We start from the raw sequence: 19,416 nt of genomic DNA on the forward strand, positions 1-19,416 counted from the left end.
CGGAGCTTTAACAACCAGAGTCACAACAACAATAACAACGGTAGCGGGCAGGGTTCGGGCGGATATGCTGGAAAATATCCGAAGTGCAATAGGTGCAACTATCATCATGTTGGCCCGTGTAACCGTGTCAAGTGTCAGAGATGCGGAAAGATGGGTCACCAGGCGAAGGAGTGTAGAGGAGACCTTGCGGCAACGGGTGCTCCTAAACCACCTATAACGACGAAGGGATGTTACGAATGTGGGCAGGAAGGTCATTTCAGGAAAGATTGTCCCAAGCTGAAACAGAACGACAACAATGGAGGTAATGGAAGTGGCAGTGGTGGTGGAAACAATGGTAAAGGAAGAGCTTTTGTTATTGGGTCGGGTCAAGCCCGCAATGATCCGCACGTGGTGACTGGTAAGTTCCCTGTAAACGATTGTTTTGCTTCTGTATTGTTTGACACTGGAGCTGATAGGAGTTTTGTGTCGAAAGCCTTTAGCCAACTCTTAGACTTAACTCCAACTCCGTTAGATGCTAAGTTTCCTGTTGAATTAGCTGACGGTAAGACTATAGTAACGACTCATGTACTTGCGGGATGTAAGTTAAAACTGTCAGGTCATGTCTTTGATATCGACCTTATTCCTTTTACGCTTAGTAGTTTCGATGTCGTGGTCGGCATGGACTGTTTATCCGAGAACCGAGCGGAGATTATATGTCACGATAAGATAGTTCACATTACTACCCCTTCCGGCGAGATCATTTCGGTCCGAGGTGAGAGAAGCGGCATGACCACCAGCGTCATTTCCCTTATGAAGGTGCAGAAGTACCTGCGAAAGGGTCATCCGGCAATTTTGGCGCATATTGTTGAGAAACCCGCGGAGGAGAAACGAATTGAAGATATACCGATTGTGCGAGATTTTCCGGAAGTTTTCCCGGAGGATTTTCCTGGACTCCCTCCTAATCGACAAGTCGAGTTTCAAATCGAATTGACCCCCGGTGCAGCACCTATAGCACGAGCCCCGTATCGGCTCGCACCGGCGGAGCTTCAGGAACTGTCCACTCAGTTGCAAGATTTGTTGGATAAGGGTTTTATCCGACCTAGCTCATCGCCATGGGGAGCCCCCGTCTTATTTGTCCGAAAGAAGGACGGGACTTTCCGCATGTGTATCAACTACCGGGAGTTGAACAAGGTGACGGTCAAGAACCGTTATCCTTTACCCCGAATTGATGATTTGTTTGACCAGCTTCAAGGATCGAGTTACTACTCGAAGATCGATCTACGATCTGGTTATCACCAACTAAGAGTGCGCGAGGAAGATATCTCTAAGACGGCTTTCAGAACACGGTATGGTCACTACGAGTTTTCGGTTATGCCTTTTGGCCTAACCAACGCACCCGCCGTATTTATGGATCTCATGAATCGAGTATGCAAGGCGTACCTCGACAAGTTTGTGATTGTGTTCATTGACGATATTCTCATCTACTCCAAGAACGAAGCTGACCATGAAGAACACTTAAGGGTAATTCTGGAGTTATTAAAGAAGGAACAACTGTATGCTAAACTCTCGAAATGTGAATTTTGGCTTCGTAAGGTTCACTTTTTAGGACATGTGATCAACGAGAATGGTATCCATGTCGATCCCGGTAAGGTAGAGGCCATCAAAAACTGGGAAGCACCTAAGACTCCGACTGAGGTGCGGCAATTCCTAGGACTGGCCGGCTACTACCGGCGTTTCATCGAGGGATTTTCAAAGATTGCTCAACCCCTCACCGCTTTGACTCACAAAGGCACTAAGTACAATTGGGGTGACGCGCAAGAATCCGCTTTTCAACTGTTGAAAACCAAACTTTGTAGCGCCCCTATTCTAGCCCTCCCCGAAGGAACGGAAAATTTTGAGGTACACTGTGACGCATCTATACAAGGTCTCGGTTGTGTGCTGATGCAACTCGAGAAGGTTATAGCCTACGCCTCTCGACAACTACGAGTTCACGAGAAGAACTACACGACCCATGATTTGGAACTCGGAGCTGTGGTGTTTGCTCTTAAGATATGGAGGCATTACTTGTACGGTACCAAGTTTACCATTTACACCGACCATAAGAGTCTCCAACATATCTACGATCAGAAGGAGCTGAACATGCGACAGCGTCGTTGGGTCGAGCTGCTTAAGGATTATGATTGTGCCATCAAGTACCACCATGGCAAGGCCAATGTAGTGGCCGACGCTCTCAGCAGGAAAGAAACCGATAAACCCAGGCGAGTGCGAGCATTGCAACTCACGATTCGTGCCAACTTACCCGATCAAATTCGCGATGCGCAACTTGAAGCTTTGAAAGATGATAATCTTCCATCGGAACTCATGCGGGGCATGAACAAGCAACTTGAAACCAGATCGGACGGGGTCCGATATTTTGAGAACCGGATTTGGGTTCCACGGTACGGAGAGTTGAGAACTCTAGTGATGGACGAAGCTCACAAGTCCCGATATTCTATCCACCCTGGCTCGGATAAAATGTATCATGATTTAAAGGCACTTTACTGGTGGCCGAACATGAAGGCCGACATTGCCACCTACGTGAGCAAATGTTTGACTTGTGCCAGAGTCAAAATAGAATACCAGAAACCATCTGGTCTACTACAACAACCGGAACTCCCAATGTGGAAATGGGAACACATCTCAATGGATTTTATCACGGGTTTACCTAAGACACCGACGGGATGCGATACCATCTGGGTGATCGTTGACCGGTTGACTAAGTCGGCACACTTCCTAGCAATTAAAGAAACGGACAAAATGGAAAGACTGACTCGCGTCTACATGAAGGAAGTAGTGTCTAGACACGGAGTGCCTGTCTCAATCATTTCTGATCGAGATTCTCGTTTCACTTCGCACTTTTGGAAGTCGCTGCAAAGCGCACTAGGCACCCGTCTCGATATGAGCACAGCATACCATCCTCAGACGGATGGGCAAAGTGAACGAACTATTCAGACCCTGGAGGATATGTTGCGTGCCTGCGTATTGGATTTCGGAAAAAGTTGGGAACCCCACTTACCCTTGGTAGAGTTTTCGTATAATAACAGCTACCACGCAAGTATTAAGGCAGCGCCGTTTGAAGCGCTGTACGGACGGAAGTGTCGATCACCACTCTGCTGGGCAGAGGTGGGTGACAGCCAAATCACTGGTCCAGAACTGGTACTCGAAACTTCGGAAAAGATTGTTCAAATCCGAAATCGCATGGCAGCAGCACGAGACCGCCAAAAGAGTTACGCCGACAAGCGCCGAAAACCTCTCGAATTTCAAGTGAACGATCGAGTGTTACTCAAAGTCTCACATTGGAAAGGTGTGGTTCGCTTTGGTAAGCGAAACAAACTCAACCCACGATATGTTGGTCCTTACCGGATAACTGAGCGCATTGGTCCGGTGGCGTACCGACTGGACCTACCAACGGAACTCGGTGGCGTACACAATGTATTCCACGTGTCCAATTTGAAGAAATGCCTGTCCGATGAAACCTAAGTAGTTCCTTTGGAGGAACTGCAAGTTGATGAACAGTTACGTTTCATTGAGGAACCAGTCGGGGTTTTGGATTGGGAAACCAAAACGCTCAAGCATAGCAAAATTCCAATCGTTAAAGTTCGTTGGAACTCGAGACGTGGACCGGAGTTCACGTGGGAACGCGAGGATCAAATGATGAAAAAGTATCCTCACCTTTTTGAAGGGCTAACCAAACACAGAAAACCGCGAAACCCGGCAAACTGACAGACATCACCGGAGGTATGAATTAAATTTCGGGACGAAATTTCTTCTACTAGGGGATGATATGACAAACTGAAATTTTTTTTTCTTACTCTTTCAGACACTCATCACGACTTGACTCAAATTTTCGAGACGAAAATTCTTTAACATGGGAATGATGTGACAATAGTCAATTTCAGGTTAACTCCGTTAACTCAACTCCGTCAATTCAAACTTAAGATCACTGAATCTATAACACACACTTCATTACATTTAAACTAGGGTTTAAATGACGCTTAACACTTACTACATGTGTAGTCTTTCGGGATTTGCACCGAAACGCAAACGAGTTGACGCAAACGATTGATGAATAAACGAAAAATGTCAACATAATAATTATGTGTTAACATATGTGTTACTTGATTATATTGTGTGTAATGCTAGACAAGAAACAAGAACTAAGTTAGTTAAGTTAGAAAAAAACAACAATTGAAAGTGGAGGGACTTGAGTGTAACTTGTTGTGTTTATAAATAGATCATTAACAAGTAAACCCTAACTATTATTATTATTATCCCAACCCCGATCGGCCCCCCCCCTCCCTTGTAAACCCTTGCTGCCGTCGACTTTCACACACACATACATCAAGAAATCAAGCTTGTGATTGAAGAACTAGGTGCTAGGAAGGTATAATTGATCATCCTATACATCTCTACTACTTTATTTTGATGTTTGTTGGGTTAATAACAAACCCTAGCAGCCGATTTCATGTATACATGTAATCAATATGATTGTTGTTGATTGAGTAATGATTTGATAAGTAGAATTGATATTGTAACATGTTGATTGTTGTGTCTTTGATTTGAGTTCAAACACAAACCCTAATCAAGTATGTAATATGTAATTGATGTGCATGGATGGTGTTTATGGAGTCTAGAGGATCATATGAATGCATGATAGTTCATAGGTTGTTAATATGTTGAGTTTGGATGCAAACAGTTTCTGGACAGAATGTGTATTTGAAGTTTAAGTGACTGTAACGAGGTGTAAATATGAAAATTGGTTGAGATTATTTGTACTACAGTAAACTAGGTTGAGTCTAGTTTCCATAGAGTGTAAATTTGTAATTTTTGGACAAGTAAAGGTTAACTTTTATGATTTTACAAAAACATTGTGCAAAGCTGAGCTGTTAGACCTGCTGTTAGGTTGTGTTGTAAATGTTATATCTCATGAACTACGAGACCAATTGGGTTGGTTCCACTTCTGGAAGTTGACTTATTGAGTTAGAAACCTAACCCAAGTGGTCTTGCATTTATTTGATTTTTCGTTTAACGGGAATTGCAAATAACATTCTGTTGCGCATGAATTTGACTGTTATGAGTTTGCTGTAATGATTTGATGATTGTGAGAAAACTATGTGGAATGAAAATATAATAAAATATGTTCTGGAAACCTAAGACATATATGCTTCTGTGATGATTTTTGGTAAATTAATTGGGATGCTATGATCGGTGGAATAGTACAATCTTTTAAGTAGAATTTCTGTCTCGGTGAAACTAGCTGCTGAGTTTTGTGAAAATGCATGAAATATGATACTTGCTAATTTATTATCGTGTTTTGACCAAATTGCCCTTGAGGGGAATGATTGCAAGATAATTGTCGTGTTTTGACTAAAATGCCCTTGCGGGGAATAACTGCTAATTGATTGTCATAATTTGACCAAATTGCCCTTATGGGGAATAATTGCTAGTTAATTGTCATGATTTGACCAAAATGCCCTTACGGGGAATAATTGCTAGTAACTTTATGAATACATGACACGTATATGATTGCTTACACATGTAACGTATCACAAATACATTGTTAAAGTCACACACGATTCACAAACGAAACACGAAACATGTTATGTGCATAGGTATTATGTGCCGGGTCTAGAGACTCGATAATATCCCGACACTTAGAAAAATCTCTTTGTTGTTTTAGAACGCTAGAGAGAGTTTTTCTGTGACGCGCATCTTGGTGATTTAGTTTGGGAATTTCTTCGCAAACAGTGAGTTTCACTTTCCCCTCTTTAAACTGTTTTCAAACGCTTTTCACTTGGGGGAGATAACATACTCCACAACGCATTTAAGATTTTGTTATAAATTATATATCACTTGTAAAGGCTAAGTGGCAAACGAAACATTTGAAGTCCTACACATCGAACCGGTTAATATTTAGAATAGCGAGTCACTGTTGAGTAGTACTACTGGGTTTGACAAACCCCACCCAACGCTAAACTCGACTGGAGGTCGAGCGGGTGTAATTTTGGCTAACACGTACCATGGTCTGGATGACCTGGTGACAAGGCACTTAATAAACGAGTCAGCTTCGGTGTCGAACACTTAGTAAATACTTGCTTTATAGGCTAGCTACCTATAGATATATAATTTGACATAACACTATCCGGTAACGCAAAACGCAAAACGCTGTAACGCAAAACGCTGTAACGCCGTAACGCTGAACGCAAACGCTAAACGATTTATTTTTATATAACTTGTGAACTCACCAACCTTGTGTTGACACTTTTAGTATGTTATTCTCAGGTAGCCAAGGCGGGCGCGCGGTTTAGGAACATGCATTGCTTGACACATTCTAATTATGCAAAACTTATTTTTAACGGTTATCATTGGTTTTAAGTCGTCCTGCGTGACGCAACTTTTGATTAAAGGTTTTTACGCTTCCGCATTTATTTACTCGTAAACGTTTTCATGGTTTTGAAACTTTATTTCATGGTTTGATTATAACTGATGATTCCGATCCTGTTAGTTCACACCCTCTGACGGTAAAACTCCGTTAGTGGATTTTGAGGGTGTGACAATTTCTAACATGTTAATATAATGTTTAGACATCAATATTTCCAAACTGTAACAATTTATAATATAGTCATATTTTATTGTTTAACATCATCTAAAGTAATCGCAGTCCTAGCATCAATAACAAAAGTTTCTACTAATAATAACTTTTCTGAATTCAATAACTTCATTTACTTCAAACTTTCAGGTAATCTCATTCAACTAATTTGAAAAGGTTCCATGCAACCTATTATGTGATTTGAATTTAGATTTTTCTATTAACTAAATTACAAAGTTTCTATTTTAGCAACAAACATTGTCCATCTTTTTATCAATAATTTTTCATAAGGGTGTTTACTATTGAAATCCAACAATATATCATTCATATATTCATATATGCAATAATCAATGAAGCCATTAGACAAGTTTTAATTTAAATCAACAAGAAAGTTTCCGTTATTAGTAATCAACAATCTACAACAATCTAACTTTGAATCTTGTCTTAGAATTAGTATGTTATGAAATTCTAGCATGAACCTATCATCAATATTAATTTCAAGTTACATTAACTTTTTTAACAATCACCAATTTATACAAGTAAGCTATTAAATTCCCAAATTGCAAATTCTATCTATGAATAATCATTTATCATTTTTCATCTAATTCGATTTTAACTCTAGGAAATCAACTATTATCAATTATTCATTTTTCATATTATGACTATATCAAGCAACCATTTGAACACTAGTAAAATAAAAAGCTATTTTTACATCAAAACCCACTTATCCAAACAATGTATGTACTTCCTAAGTCTTCAAATCAAGTAAGATTATTATCAAATCCAAGTGTTATAATCCATTTCAACAATACAAACAAGCTTATTAACATGAGTGTATCCAAGTATGTGAGTATTTAACACTCCTCACACACACACACACACACACACACACACACACACACACGGCTCAAACACTCACACACACATGGATTCACTATTTTTTGTTTCTAAGGTTGATTCTAACCCATTTGTGTAAAACATTACTTAATCAAACTTGATTAACCAAAAATCAACTATATATCTTACCTTGGATTTTGAAGAAACTAGTAAGATGATGAAAGAAGATTTTGTGTGTGGGTGTTCTCTTAACTTCCTAGCTTGATTCTTGCTTTCTATAATACTTAACCTTCTATTATAGTGTGTGTTCTTGATCAAGTATAGTTATAAATTTTAAGATGGTGGTGGTGGTGCCGTGAATATATGGAGAGGGAGAGGAAGTAGGCTTGTGATGTGTATAATAGGTTTGAAAAACTAATGTTGGTGTATTACAAAACATAATCTAACTAGGCTTTTGTTCGCTTATTTTCTAAATTTCACGATTCGAATCTTCTGAAAATTACTTTATATATTATCACTAATATTTTCAAAAAAATTAAAATTTTTCGGGTTGTTCCTGATACGTTTGGACTTCTATTGGCTGTTGTTTCGCGTGGTGTTCACTATGCGCCAAAATTTTGAACTTTTCGAATGAAGTTAAATACATCTCAACTATTTTTTGAGTTTTTGGACTAAAATATTATCACTTATTTTTATATTATTTTATTTACATAAGTACGGTTATATTAGTTACGGAATTAGGCTAATTTTTAGTCGGGTGTCACACCTATCCCACCCAAGGTGAGCTCCCCTTGGGTAGTTGATTACACCATACAAACACACACATAAAACTAACGAGTGTTCCCTCTTTATAGATAAAGACACATATTCTCGCCGGCATTACCATTGATCAACCAATATATATAATGAGTTTTGCCACATTGATATCGCAAGTCACAACTTTTTTTGTCTTACAAGATTACATGTGAATCTGGATGATTTACGTTGGGCTTTCGGGTTACCTTGTTAGGAATGATCTAGGGGCTGTTATGAGAACGCTCCGTGTTCAATTAAGGCTGTTGTGCGTCCAGAATGGAGCGTCACGGGGCTGGGAACTTCTATAATAACAATCTAAGGATGATTAGGAAGCAACAATTGAACACATATATGTATTGTAACTTACAAGTTTGATGTGTGTAGGTATAGAAATCACACTCTGTTATTAGCCGGATCACAACAGAAACTAGGATGGATTTGAGTGCTTTGAATCGAGGTTTAGGGCTGGAACATCATAGGGTCTCTTTTTCCAACATCCGGGACGATTAAGAGGGCTTCAAAAGGGCTAGTTATAGCTTCAGGAAGGGCTGGAACAAAAAGAAAGTAATATAGTTTTAAGATTAAGAATAACCGGAAGCTTAGTAAGAATATAAATGTTCTGGACATCCGAAAACAAGAAGGTGCAATGCTTACCTATGATGCCTCTAGAACTCGAGAATCTTCTGGTCAGATTTGATGTCCGTCTGGAGCTCAAGTGTTTCTGTTATTTCAACCAACATTAATATTATTGAACTCCAAGGAGGTAGGAAGAGGAATCAAAATATTTGGTGTTCGTTTGATACCTTAAATTGGATGACAAAGGCGGGATATCACAACATCTACGTTTCCACCGCAGTGGAGGGGAGCACGATTTGGAGGTTTAATACTCACTGCAATTGTGTGAAACCAGTGGGGATTTGTTTGGGTGAGGTAGAAGTGTTATGTGGTTTAGAGACCTGAGGAGGGAGATACGGATGGAGGAACAAGCTTGAAGTTTCTACCGGAACTTAAAGAAAGAGAAGAGGAGATTTGATTATTGAATACTTACAATCCTTTCCGGAGTTCATTTTAGAGAAGAAAGCCAAGGAAAAGAAAATTTTCTCTTCCTATCTTTTCCTTTGGTATCTCCTCTTTCTCTTCAACTTATTTTCCTTCCTAATCTTTCCAATTTGGAAAGATACAAATTCTTTTATTTTACTTGTCATTTTCTCTTCCCTCCCCTCCTTTTCTTTCTTTAAATGAAACTCGGGAACACCTCTTTTAAATTTTCCTTCCTTTTCCTTTCTTAAATGAAACTCGGGAACACAACATATTTTTTTCATCCCTCCTTTTCCTTCCCTTTCCTCAGTTAAATGAAACTTGGGAACACAATGTTAGCCTTGGAATTGAGTCTTGGTCAATCCAAAGCAGTAACATCCATAGTCACAAGGTTCGCTCAAAGTGCCGCGTTTTTCGATCTGGATCGTTCGTACCAAAACGCGGTACGAACACGATCCCAGTTCGCTCTGGTTCGCGATCCAATCCTGAAATTGGCGTTCCCGTTATTCGTTTCAATTGGTTCGGATGCTCTCTGGATCGTGAACAGGATCAATTCGAAACACTATCCAACTCCATGGGAACATCAAACAGTTTTTGGAAAGAGAAAGAATTTGGAAAGCCATTACGTATTTGGAAAGTCACCAGATTTAAATTTCCAGAATTTGCCTTGTGTAGACGATGAAGAACATGATGTCGGATGAAAATAGGGTTAGAGGGTTTGTTATGTTAAAGTTGTTAACTTAAATGACACTTTTCACCCTTGAAGATGTCACCTTCATTTAAAATTGACCCTGTACTTCTTATAATGTGTATATATTTTAAAACAATACATATAAACATACAAGTTTAATTGGTACATCGGATCACATTATGGTACATCGTACCGGAGCGATCCGAAATGAGCCTACCCCACTCGAACCGAACTTTAGGCACCTAGCGAGTTGCGATCCCGTTCCACGTTCCCGAACCGGAGCGTACCGCGAACCATGTGACTATGGTAACATCGCTGGGTTTAGGGTGCTTGGGTCGAGTCTGACAAACCTAGTCCATTAATATAACTCTAACGCGCAATGGGTCCTAAAATGTAATCCATAATAAATATTTGTAGGCTTTATCTCTCAGTGTTATATCATAAAGGAAGAAAAAATCCGGTCCAAAGATGAGGGTTGTTACAAAATATGATCATGTAAGCTTTTGTTCAGGATTAGACACAAAACCTGTATCATTTATACTAAACCAAATTTCTGTAGTAATAAACTAATATTAAAAATTAATAAACATACATACATGCTTATAGTGCCACAAAACATGGAAAGTAGAGAAAATAATAAGGTCTTATTTTCTCAAGATTCTACCTTTGTTAAACTTTCTTTGAAAAATGAGACCAAATAACCTACCCAAAAAACCTGAGTCAAGACCAAAATCCCAACAGCTCACTTTGTATCTGGTTACTTATCAGTTTTGTTGCTCGAAATGGACTAATCTGTGAAAATCACAACATAAAAACCTAAGTATAGAATAAGTCAATGCTGTTGGTTCAGGCCCCAAGTTCTACTCAGAAGTTCAGACCAATTTGTGTTTACGTGATTTTGCACAAAGATAAAAGAGAATTGGAAAGCTTGGTACATTAATTCATTAAAAGAAACTAGGCTATAAATGACCTTTACATTATACAACGTGGGAATAAACAAAATTACAAAATGCTAACTTCTCCCTAAAGAACCTGTACATGCGTGCATCATATCAGTTCGAATGGTATCCGGTTAATGCTGCATTTAAATCACAACATAAAATGGAAGTACATAACAGGTAATAACATGGAAGTCATTTTATCGATTTCTTCGAGCAGTTGGTACGCGTAAACTAAATACCATGTGGATATGTAAAATTTGATTCAGTTGATCCTCATAATCACCAGTTTAAACAAAAATCATCATTGAATTCTGTTGGTACGTTGCTTCGAGGAGGGCTTCATGATGATGATCGTATGAATCGTTTAACAACAATAATGATAGAACACAATAGATGATAGTGAATGGAACAAGAAGACAAACTGATGTAAAGATAATATTATTGATCATAGAATTCACGTACATACAATACTTTACATCGACCCCTATATATATTTGTTGATGAACGGTTTTGTTTGTAACTGTCATCATAACCGTTCATCCTAACTAATTTACATCATTCAATAATAAACCTAAACATTACATACTGACTGGGCTAACAGGCCCGTTACATATTAAACATAAATATTAACTTAATATAAGTTCAGCCCAAATAAAACTAAACTAGTGTTTGACCCAACAACAAAGAAAACGTAAATATTTCCTTGAACAGCTTCCATACTGATTTGATCTTGATCAGGAGATTAACATGTTCAACACACCCCCGATCATCTGCTACTCTTTTCCCTTGACATGATTAGCAAATGATTTCAAATGAGTCGACTCATTTGAATCTTTCTCGGTTGCATCTTCAACAGCCTCGTCTTCAATATTTGTTGCAAAGTGGCTGTTTGACGGTCCAGTTTGCTGGTAACCTGTACTTCTTTTCTTAATAGGCAGGGCCTTGATCTTCTCTTCGTTGCTACTTGTTTCGCCTATTTTATCAACAAGTTCTTTCAAATCTTCGTCTTCAAAGTACCCTCTTTTGGTGATTGTTTGATAATGCCATTCGAGTGTGTTTAAGTACTTGTAGTAGACCATTTGAATATCGCTACCTTGATCAATTCGAAAATCCAACTTGACTGCCAAATCAGTCCATTTTTTGACCCTGACTAACCTTCCTAAAACCTCCAAGCATATGAACTTCCATATACAAATCAAGTACATCGACAATAATACCATCTTCTAACTTAGGGGGAAACTCTTTTCCCTTTTCATTTTGAAGGTTTTCTATGAACCATTTAACAAGATCTTTGAATTCGGTTTTAAGAAAGTTTCTATATTTAAGGAACATATTGTGAACTTGTATCATATTCATAAACATGATACATATGTCCCAGTTTACACCAATCTTGTTTCCCTCTTTTACTTCTTCCAAATGATCAAACATTATATCGGCCTCATGTTGATGGAATTTTAACAAACTTAGGGAATTAGGCTTTACAATTTCTTTATCTTTTCCGGCCTCTAAATTCCCTGAATTCCCACTTTTATCAACATTTGAGATTTCTTTAAAAGTCTTTGAAACAACACATGTAGGCCCATCAAAAACTATATCAAATCCTTGCAACATCAATTGTTCCTTACTAAAAATATTTTTTTGTAGATTTAGGAACATATTGAATATGAGGAATCCTTTCTATCTTATCATCCACAAGAATTTTGGTCAACCCTATCCCGTAAACAAACATCGTATTATTTTGGTGATCTTTTTCCACTTTATATGTGGGTTTAAAGTCAAAAAACAAAGTCAGACTACTTGTTTGATGTTTCTTTATACTAGGGTTTACATACCAAATGTTATCCCTATCGCCATAGTCCGCCCCCCTTAACAAGATAATCCATATCTTCTGGTTTGGATTCAGTAGGAAAAATAAACTTGGATAACTTACTTGGACATGCATAAGCATAGTGACCAAAATTCTGACAACGATACCAACAAACTTCCGAGAGATTTTCCACACTACTAGGTTCCATATCGTCTTTACCACAAATCCGTGCACCATGGCCTTCCTTCTTTCTTCTGGGTGCATTTGCAAGACGATGTTGGTGGAATTTCTCCCGGTTTATAATTCTCTTTGCTGCCTGATGTTTGAAACGATTCTGAGATGAAACCCTAGGCAAATCTGCCTGTAACAATAATCGTGACAACACAGTTGATAGTCGTCTCACCGGTGACGTCTTCCTGCCGTTGCCAAAACTTCCAGTCGTTCGGATCGATTCGAGCCCGTTGGCTATGATACCACTGTTGGTATGTTGCTTCGAGGAGGGCTTCATGATGATGATCGTATGAATCGTTTAACAACAATAATGATAGAACACAATAGATGATAGTGAATGGAACAAGAAAACAAACTGATGTAAAGATAATATTATTGATCATAGAATTCATGTACATACAATACTTTACATCGACCCCTATATATATTTGTTGATGAACGGTTTTGTTTGTAACTGTCATCATAACCGTTCATCCTAACTAATTTACATCGTTCAATAATAAACCTAAACATTACATACTGACTGGGCTAACAGGCCCGTTACATATTAAACATAAATATTGGACTTAATATAAGTTCATCCCAAATAAAACTAAACTAGTGTTTGACCCAACAACAAAGTAAAACGTAAATATTTCCTTGAACAGCTTCCAAACTGATTTGATCTTGATCAGGAGATTAACAACTTCAACAAATTCAAGCATTCATGATTGTAAGTATAACCTGCATACAAGTTGATGAGAGAATTAGTCATAGAAAATAAAAGGGTTCCAAAGTTAATTTGTCTATAATTAATCTATCAAACACATCAAAACCAAACAATAAAAGTTGCTTTATTGTGCAATCAAAAAAGAAAAGAGTAGGGAATTTTGATGTACCTGATAAAGACTGTAAGGAAGGAGATACTCATGTCGTGACTGGCTGATTATCTTGTTCACAGCTCTACGTGAGTGTATATTGAGACTTCTTCTGGGAAGGATGTAAAACCATACGACTCAAGTTGCTTCCTTGACCCATGAATACACAGACCTTTCAACTGATATATGCTTTGTGGAAGATGACTTATTCTTGTACCTGTTATATCTAACACTTTCAAACATTCTAAACTCCCAAGTTCCTCTGGCAATTTCTTAATATTATCACATAAGCGGAGCTTTAAGGATTTTAAACATTTCATCTTACATATGTTGTTCGGAATATCTCGTAAGGATTTGCAACAGGATATGCGTAACGACTCTAAACACTCTAATTCGTGTATATTCTCAGGTAACTGCTCAAGTGCCAAACAAGAACCTAGTTCAAGTGATTGTAGATGTTTCAATGTACAAATGCTATCTGGAAGATGCTGAAACTGTTGCTCGCTTAAATGTAGCAATTCTAGTCTTTCTAACCGCCATAGATCCTGAGGAACTCTTCGTCCAAGTGAAAGCTCTCTTAAATGTTGTAAACCACAAATAGTTGCTAAAATGCACTTAAGGTTTTCGCAAACGCACGGACCAAAAGAAATAAGTTTCTCAAGATTTCCACTCGGCGAGGATCTAGGTTCGTCATACTTACATCTAAACCTAAACATTGGGAAATTATTTTTTGGATGTAGTGGGCACACATCAGTGAAATCTACATCTATATTAAATGTACCTACAGAATCGAGATTAGCTGATCCATGCTCTTTGTGAAACTTAAAATATGTAAAATTTAAGCAATGCCCTATCTGAAAGTCGACAAGGTTTTTTAGACATCCCGTCGAAGAACGAATTTCTTGAAGATGAGAACATCCTGAAAGATTTAACACCTCAAGATGTGGAGTCAACCCAAAGTTAAGTTGACGTACCTTAGTATAACTGAGGTTGAGGACTTTAAGGTTCGGACATTCAATGGGAAATTGGAATTCTTCAAAGCCCCAAGAGCTTTGAAGATTTAACACTTCAAGATGTGGAGTCATGCCAAGGTCAAAGGTTGTCAAACGTGAATAACTAAGGTCAAGGAACCTAAGCTTATTAAGAAACTGTCATATATAAAAAAAATGGATGAATATTAGATATATGACAGAATATGACATTGTATTACGCAGAATGACTGATAACCGTTAATGTACCTTTCTTTCTCTCACTTCCTGAGATTGAGGAATACTGCTCCACCGCATTCCAAGGTTAACAAGCTTATTTGATTTAAATGTTTTAACTAAATACCGAAAAGGGTATTCATGCCAACATACAGAGATTCTAAAGCATCTGGTAAGTATATGCTAGTTGTATTATCTTTCCATGACCGTTTTCCAAATTTCCCATGAACATAAAGTAATCTAAGTCCGTTCATATTTCTAAGACCATTCACAATAATTGTTGGATCTATATTCGTGAGCCTCAGTCTTATACTTCTTGTTGCTTCAGTACCCTAAAAATAAATAAGATAAAAAAACAAATATGAAAACTTGTCAACAAATAAAAATGTTCTAGTTTTCTACTAGTCATATAAACTTGAAACTTACAGATTTATTCAGAAAAATCTTTTCAATTTCCTCTTTAATCCATAATCGACTATGTCTGCTAGGCTCGTTAGGGTGCAAACGCCGAACAATATTCCAGCCCATTTCTTCTATATGGTCATGGAAACCCAAACCATGAATATCAGAAATAGTTATCAAATATTTTTGCTCAAGAACACTTAAACCAATTAGAGCGTTAAATCCACAGCCTCCAAGTATTCTGATTGCGTCATGTTTCATTTGACCTTTAAGTATGCATACAACATCTAGGAATATTTCCTTATGATCATTCTCCAGACCATTATAGCTTAGCTCCAATATTTTTAAAGTTTGATCTTCGGGAACTGTTTTTAGTCTTTCTAAGGCATCTACCCATTCACACTCACTTCTACCACAAAGATGTGAACCCAAAACTTTGATTGTTAAAGGAAGACCAGCACCATAACGTATAACTTTTCTTGAAAGCTCTTCATACCCTTGATTCGGAATATCCCTGTTAAATGCATACCTACTAAAGAGGCAAATTGCTTCCTCATCTGATAACAAATTGACATCATGAATAAAGTTCACTCCGTGTGCTACCAGCACTTGCTGATCTCTTGTTGTGATGATGATTCTACTTCCTGGCTTAAACCAAGTAAGCTCACCAGCTAACGCTCAAGATCGTTTATATCATCCACACCATCTAAAACAATAAGAGCCTTTCTACTGGGCATCATCCTTTTCAGCATATTTTTTCCATGAGATGCACTTGTTACATCAATGTTTATATCATTTAACACATCTTTAAGAACCTGTTTTTGCAACTCCTTCATACTAGAGCGTTTTGAAACTTATCGGACATTCTCAACAAAGCTTTTACCTTCAAACCAAATGGATATAAGATCAAAAACAGCTCTTGCCAAAGTGGTCTTCCCGCCTCCTCCCATCCCCTTGATCCCTATCATACGGACATCATCATAACCACTTTCTAAAGATGAAACTACATTCTTTACCCGAGTCTCCATGCCTACTAACTTTGCATCAATGCTTGAATTAATGAAATGTAGCTTTAGTGAAACTTCTTGAACAATTTTTTGGATAAATTTCGCTTCATGTCTGTGTGTTAAAGAAGTTTAAATCGCATTAGCCAATGTCCCACATTAACAGTTAATTTCAAATTTACAACATACAATCATAACCAGATTGACCTCGTAAATTGCGGAGGCCTGTACTTAAGTAGCAAATGTGAAAATTTGCCTACAGAATCTTGTTTTTCTTGAAGTTAGTTTAAATTTTAAGGATGGAAGGAGCACTACTCTCCTTAAGGGCCCTACCAATGTAAATCTGACAATTAATATTGGGATTTTATAGCTAGATAATAAATTTTAGTATTCCATTACCATCATATAATTGAAGTATTTCTGAAGTAGTGATCTTTTGTAGTGAATATTGAAAGTTCAATCTTATTTTACCATCATATGTTGTTCTTTAACCAACATATTCTTGAGCCCACTCATTCTAACACCACCCATAGTATGCCCAACAAGGAAAATTGATGTATCCTAATCTACACAACTTCATAAATGAAGCAACATCATACTGGTATACTCATGTTTCAAGTTCTAGTATTGAGTTAGAATCCGGAAATAGAAATTAAATGAAGGAATTACCCCTCACTAGTGTTCTTCAACTCCCACCCAGCCAGGCTGGCTGCTCCTTTCAGTGCATCTCTCCATCTCCCAACATCCTCTTTCTCTATATGTTTTGCAAAAGCTTCTCCAACTGCCCCACTTTGGTGGCGGACTTCAGTGGGTTCCACATCAAAGAACACGGGGTAAGCAATTTGCTTTGTCGTCTTTTGGCACTCTATGATCTTTACGAGCTCCTCTAGACACCATGATGAAGATGCATAGTTTTTGGAGAAGACAATTATGTAAAATCTCGAATCTTCAATGGATCTGATGACTTGCTCACTGATCCTTTCCCCTTTCTCATTTTTTTCATCATCTTTGTAAGTTACGATACCTTTTTGGTGAAGAGCATGATAGAGATGATCAACAAAGGTCTTACGGGTGTCTTCACCCCTAAAACTTAAAAATACATCATACTTGAAAATCTTTTGAATAGATGACGCCGAACTAGATGCCATTGCTTGAATGATCAAATAAAATGAAAAGGATAAAGACTAATAATTCTAAGAAGATAGTTTGAAAAAATGTTTATGATGGGTTCTACTTTTCATAGTAAAAAGGATAAAGACCATAGAGACAAAGAGTAGTGGCATTTCTTGACTTTATGGGTATTAAAGGTGTGCAAATACATATAACATTATAAGTTTACTAATGGGTCCGTGCTAAAAGCTGGTGGAAGGCAGTGGGTTCAGATGAATTCACATAAATATTGGAAATGGGGAACATGTTGATTTTTTAAAAACATACAAAATTCATTTCATTACAAGTTGCCAATGATGGTGGGTTTAAGTTGTGTATTATATTATGTAATCTTTTATATTTGTTAAGCTTTTAGCGTGAACGGTGGTACTTCGGCCATGCTTTTGTGTTTAAGGTAGTTGAACGCTAATGGTGCTTATTGGAGCTAGTTATGAGCTTACATTGATGTTTCGGGATGATCCAAATCAGCACGCACACATTTCAGAGTTAAACAAGTAAAATATAGGAAAACTCCTTGCCTCATATCCCTTTCGTGCTACGCGATGGGTTGAAGCCACCCCCTCGCGCTACGTGAGGGAGCCTGAAGTAAAATCCAACTAGTTTGTCATTTGCTCTACACGAAGTACGGGGAGAAGGCCATCGCTCTACGTGACTCTAACACCCCAACATGAAATGGGCTGGCGTGTCACAATGTACGAAGGTATACAGAGGCCGAAGACATTATTCCACTAGATAGCAATCTCCATAAGCATCCTAAAGTTTAATTCACTCTCTCCATCCCTCCCAAAGTAATAGTGAACCTATGAGGAAAATAGGTTTATGGAAAGAGCCGAATGACCAGTACAGAATAGTAGGCTCGCGTAGAAAGGAAAACATCTTTAGTAAAGAGGGTAAGTTTAAAAACAGTTTACGTTGGCTGTAGAAAAACAGCTTTCGGTAATAGTAAAACAATTTCGATAATTGATACACAATTAAGAAAACAATTCGCATAAGTCAAAACACTTTCGAATAAGTCAAAACACTAGTGTGTAAGTCAGAATACTAACAAATATCCAAAACTGCAACACATGATTCATTACAATAATTCATACCACATATTTAAATGGTTACAGATAGTTCATATCATACAGATCAACGGATGTACCCATTAGCCAAACAAAAACATAACTCATAATACGTGATGACACATAATCAATCACACGAAATGGCACTGGTTGGCATACCCACAACCATTTCCCGTAGTAGAAACCGTAGCAAATCTAGGACCGATCCATATGCCTAGTAATAGCTATAGACCACACTTGCGTTTAAGAGACGTCGTGAACGAATCTCTCCGTCACGGAAGGAGCACATGGTGTTTATGTCACAACAACATGCTTGTGGGACACTACACAAGAAGCTAGAACCGCACAAAACATATATTTTTGAAGCATTTAAAAATTCGGTATTAGGACATGCAATAATGAGTAAAATCAATTTCAATCTACTGCATGCTTGTTTTGGTTAAAACGTAACAAATAATTAACATATTACTGACCAAGGTATAACATATCAGAAGAAACCTGAGCGTAACAAGAAGCTCGTTCATCTTGGTTAACGGTACCTTGATAATATAGTCGGGTGTTTATATATAGGAAGTACCGCATCGTATACAACACACACATATATTTTATCAAAGTTCCGTTTTCCATGATGTTCGAAATTCATATTACTTTTATGGAACATTTGAAATTGGTTGATGCGTAGAGGAAAGGGAAACTGTAATGACAAAGATATAAGAAATTATTATTTGATTGAACCAGAGAGAGAATTCACTGTTTTTAGTGTAATT

The 19,416-nt window shown here is 37.8% G+C and overlaps 2 protein-coding genes across 3 annotated transcripts; both read right to left on the reverse strand.

Moving 5' to 3' along the window:
- Nucleotides 1-13,881: 13,881 nt before the first annotated feature.
- LOC143588818 (TMV resistance protein N-like) lies at nucleotides 13,882-16,247 on the reverse strand. Its single transcript, XM_077069734.1, has 6 exons — nucleotides 16,088-16,247; nucleotides 15,436-15,968; nucleotides 15,163-15,341; nucleotides 15,043-15,076; nucleotides 14,779-14,952; nucleotides 13,882-14,625 (listed from the first exon to the last, which is right to left on the reverse strand). Exons 1-6 carry the CDS (start codon nucleotides 16,245-16,247, stop codon nucleotides 13,882-13,884), a joined length of 1,824 nt encoding a protein of 607 aa, XP_076925849.1.
- On the reverse strand, nucleotides 15,191-18,371 carry LOC143588566 (toll/interleukin-1 receptor-like protein). 2 transcript variants are annotated; one of them, XR_013145126.1, is made up of 3 exons: nucleotides 17,085-18,371; nucleotides 15,436-16,530; nucleotides 15,191-15,341 (listed from the first exon to the last, which is right to left on the reverse strand). XR_013145126.1 is itself a non-coding variant. In XM_077069542.1 (2 exons), the coding sequence occupies exons 1-2, from the start codon at nucleotides 17,561-17,563 to the stop codon at nucleotides 16,266-16,268; spliced, it is 744 nt and encodes a 247-aa protein (XP_076925657.1). In that variant the 5' UTR covers nucleotides 17,564-18,371; the 3' UTR covers nucleotides 15,413-16,265. The 2 variants fall into 2 exon arrangements, 1 of the variants encoding a protein (XP_076925657.1); XM_077069542.1 differs by lacking the exon at nucleotides 15,191-15,341 and having other exon boundaries at nucleotides 15,413-16,530.
- Between the last annotated feature and the right edge of the window lie 1,045 nt (nucleotides 18,372-19,416).

The sequence above is a fragment of the Bidens hawaiensis genome, unplaced genomic scaffold (genome assembly GCF_021521415.1).
Source record: "Bidens hawaiensis isolate Kalapana, Puna unplaced genomic scaffold, B.hawaiensis_p1.1 tig00001576_1, whole genome shotgun sequence".
Lineage (NCBI taxonomy): Eukaryota > Viridiplantae > Streptophyta > Magnoliopsida > Asterales > Asteraceae > Bidens > Bidens hawaiensis.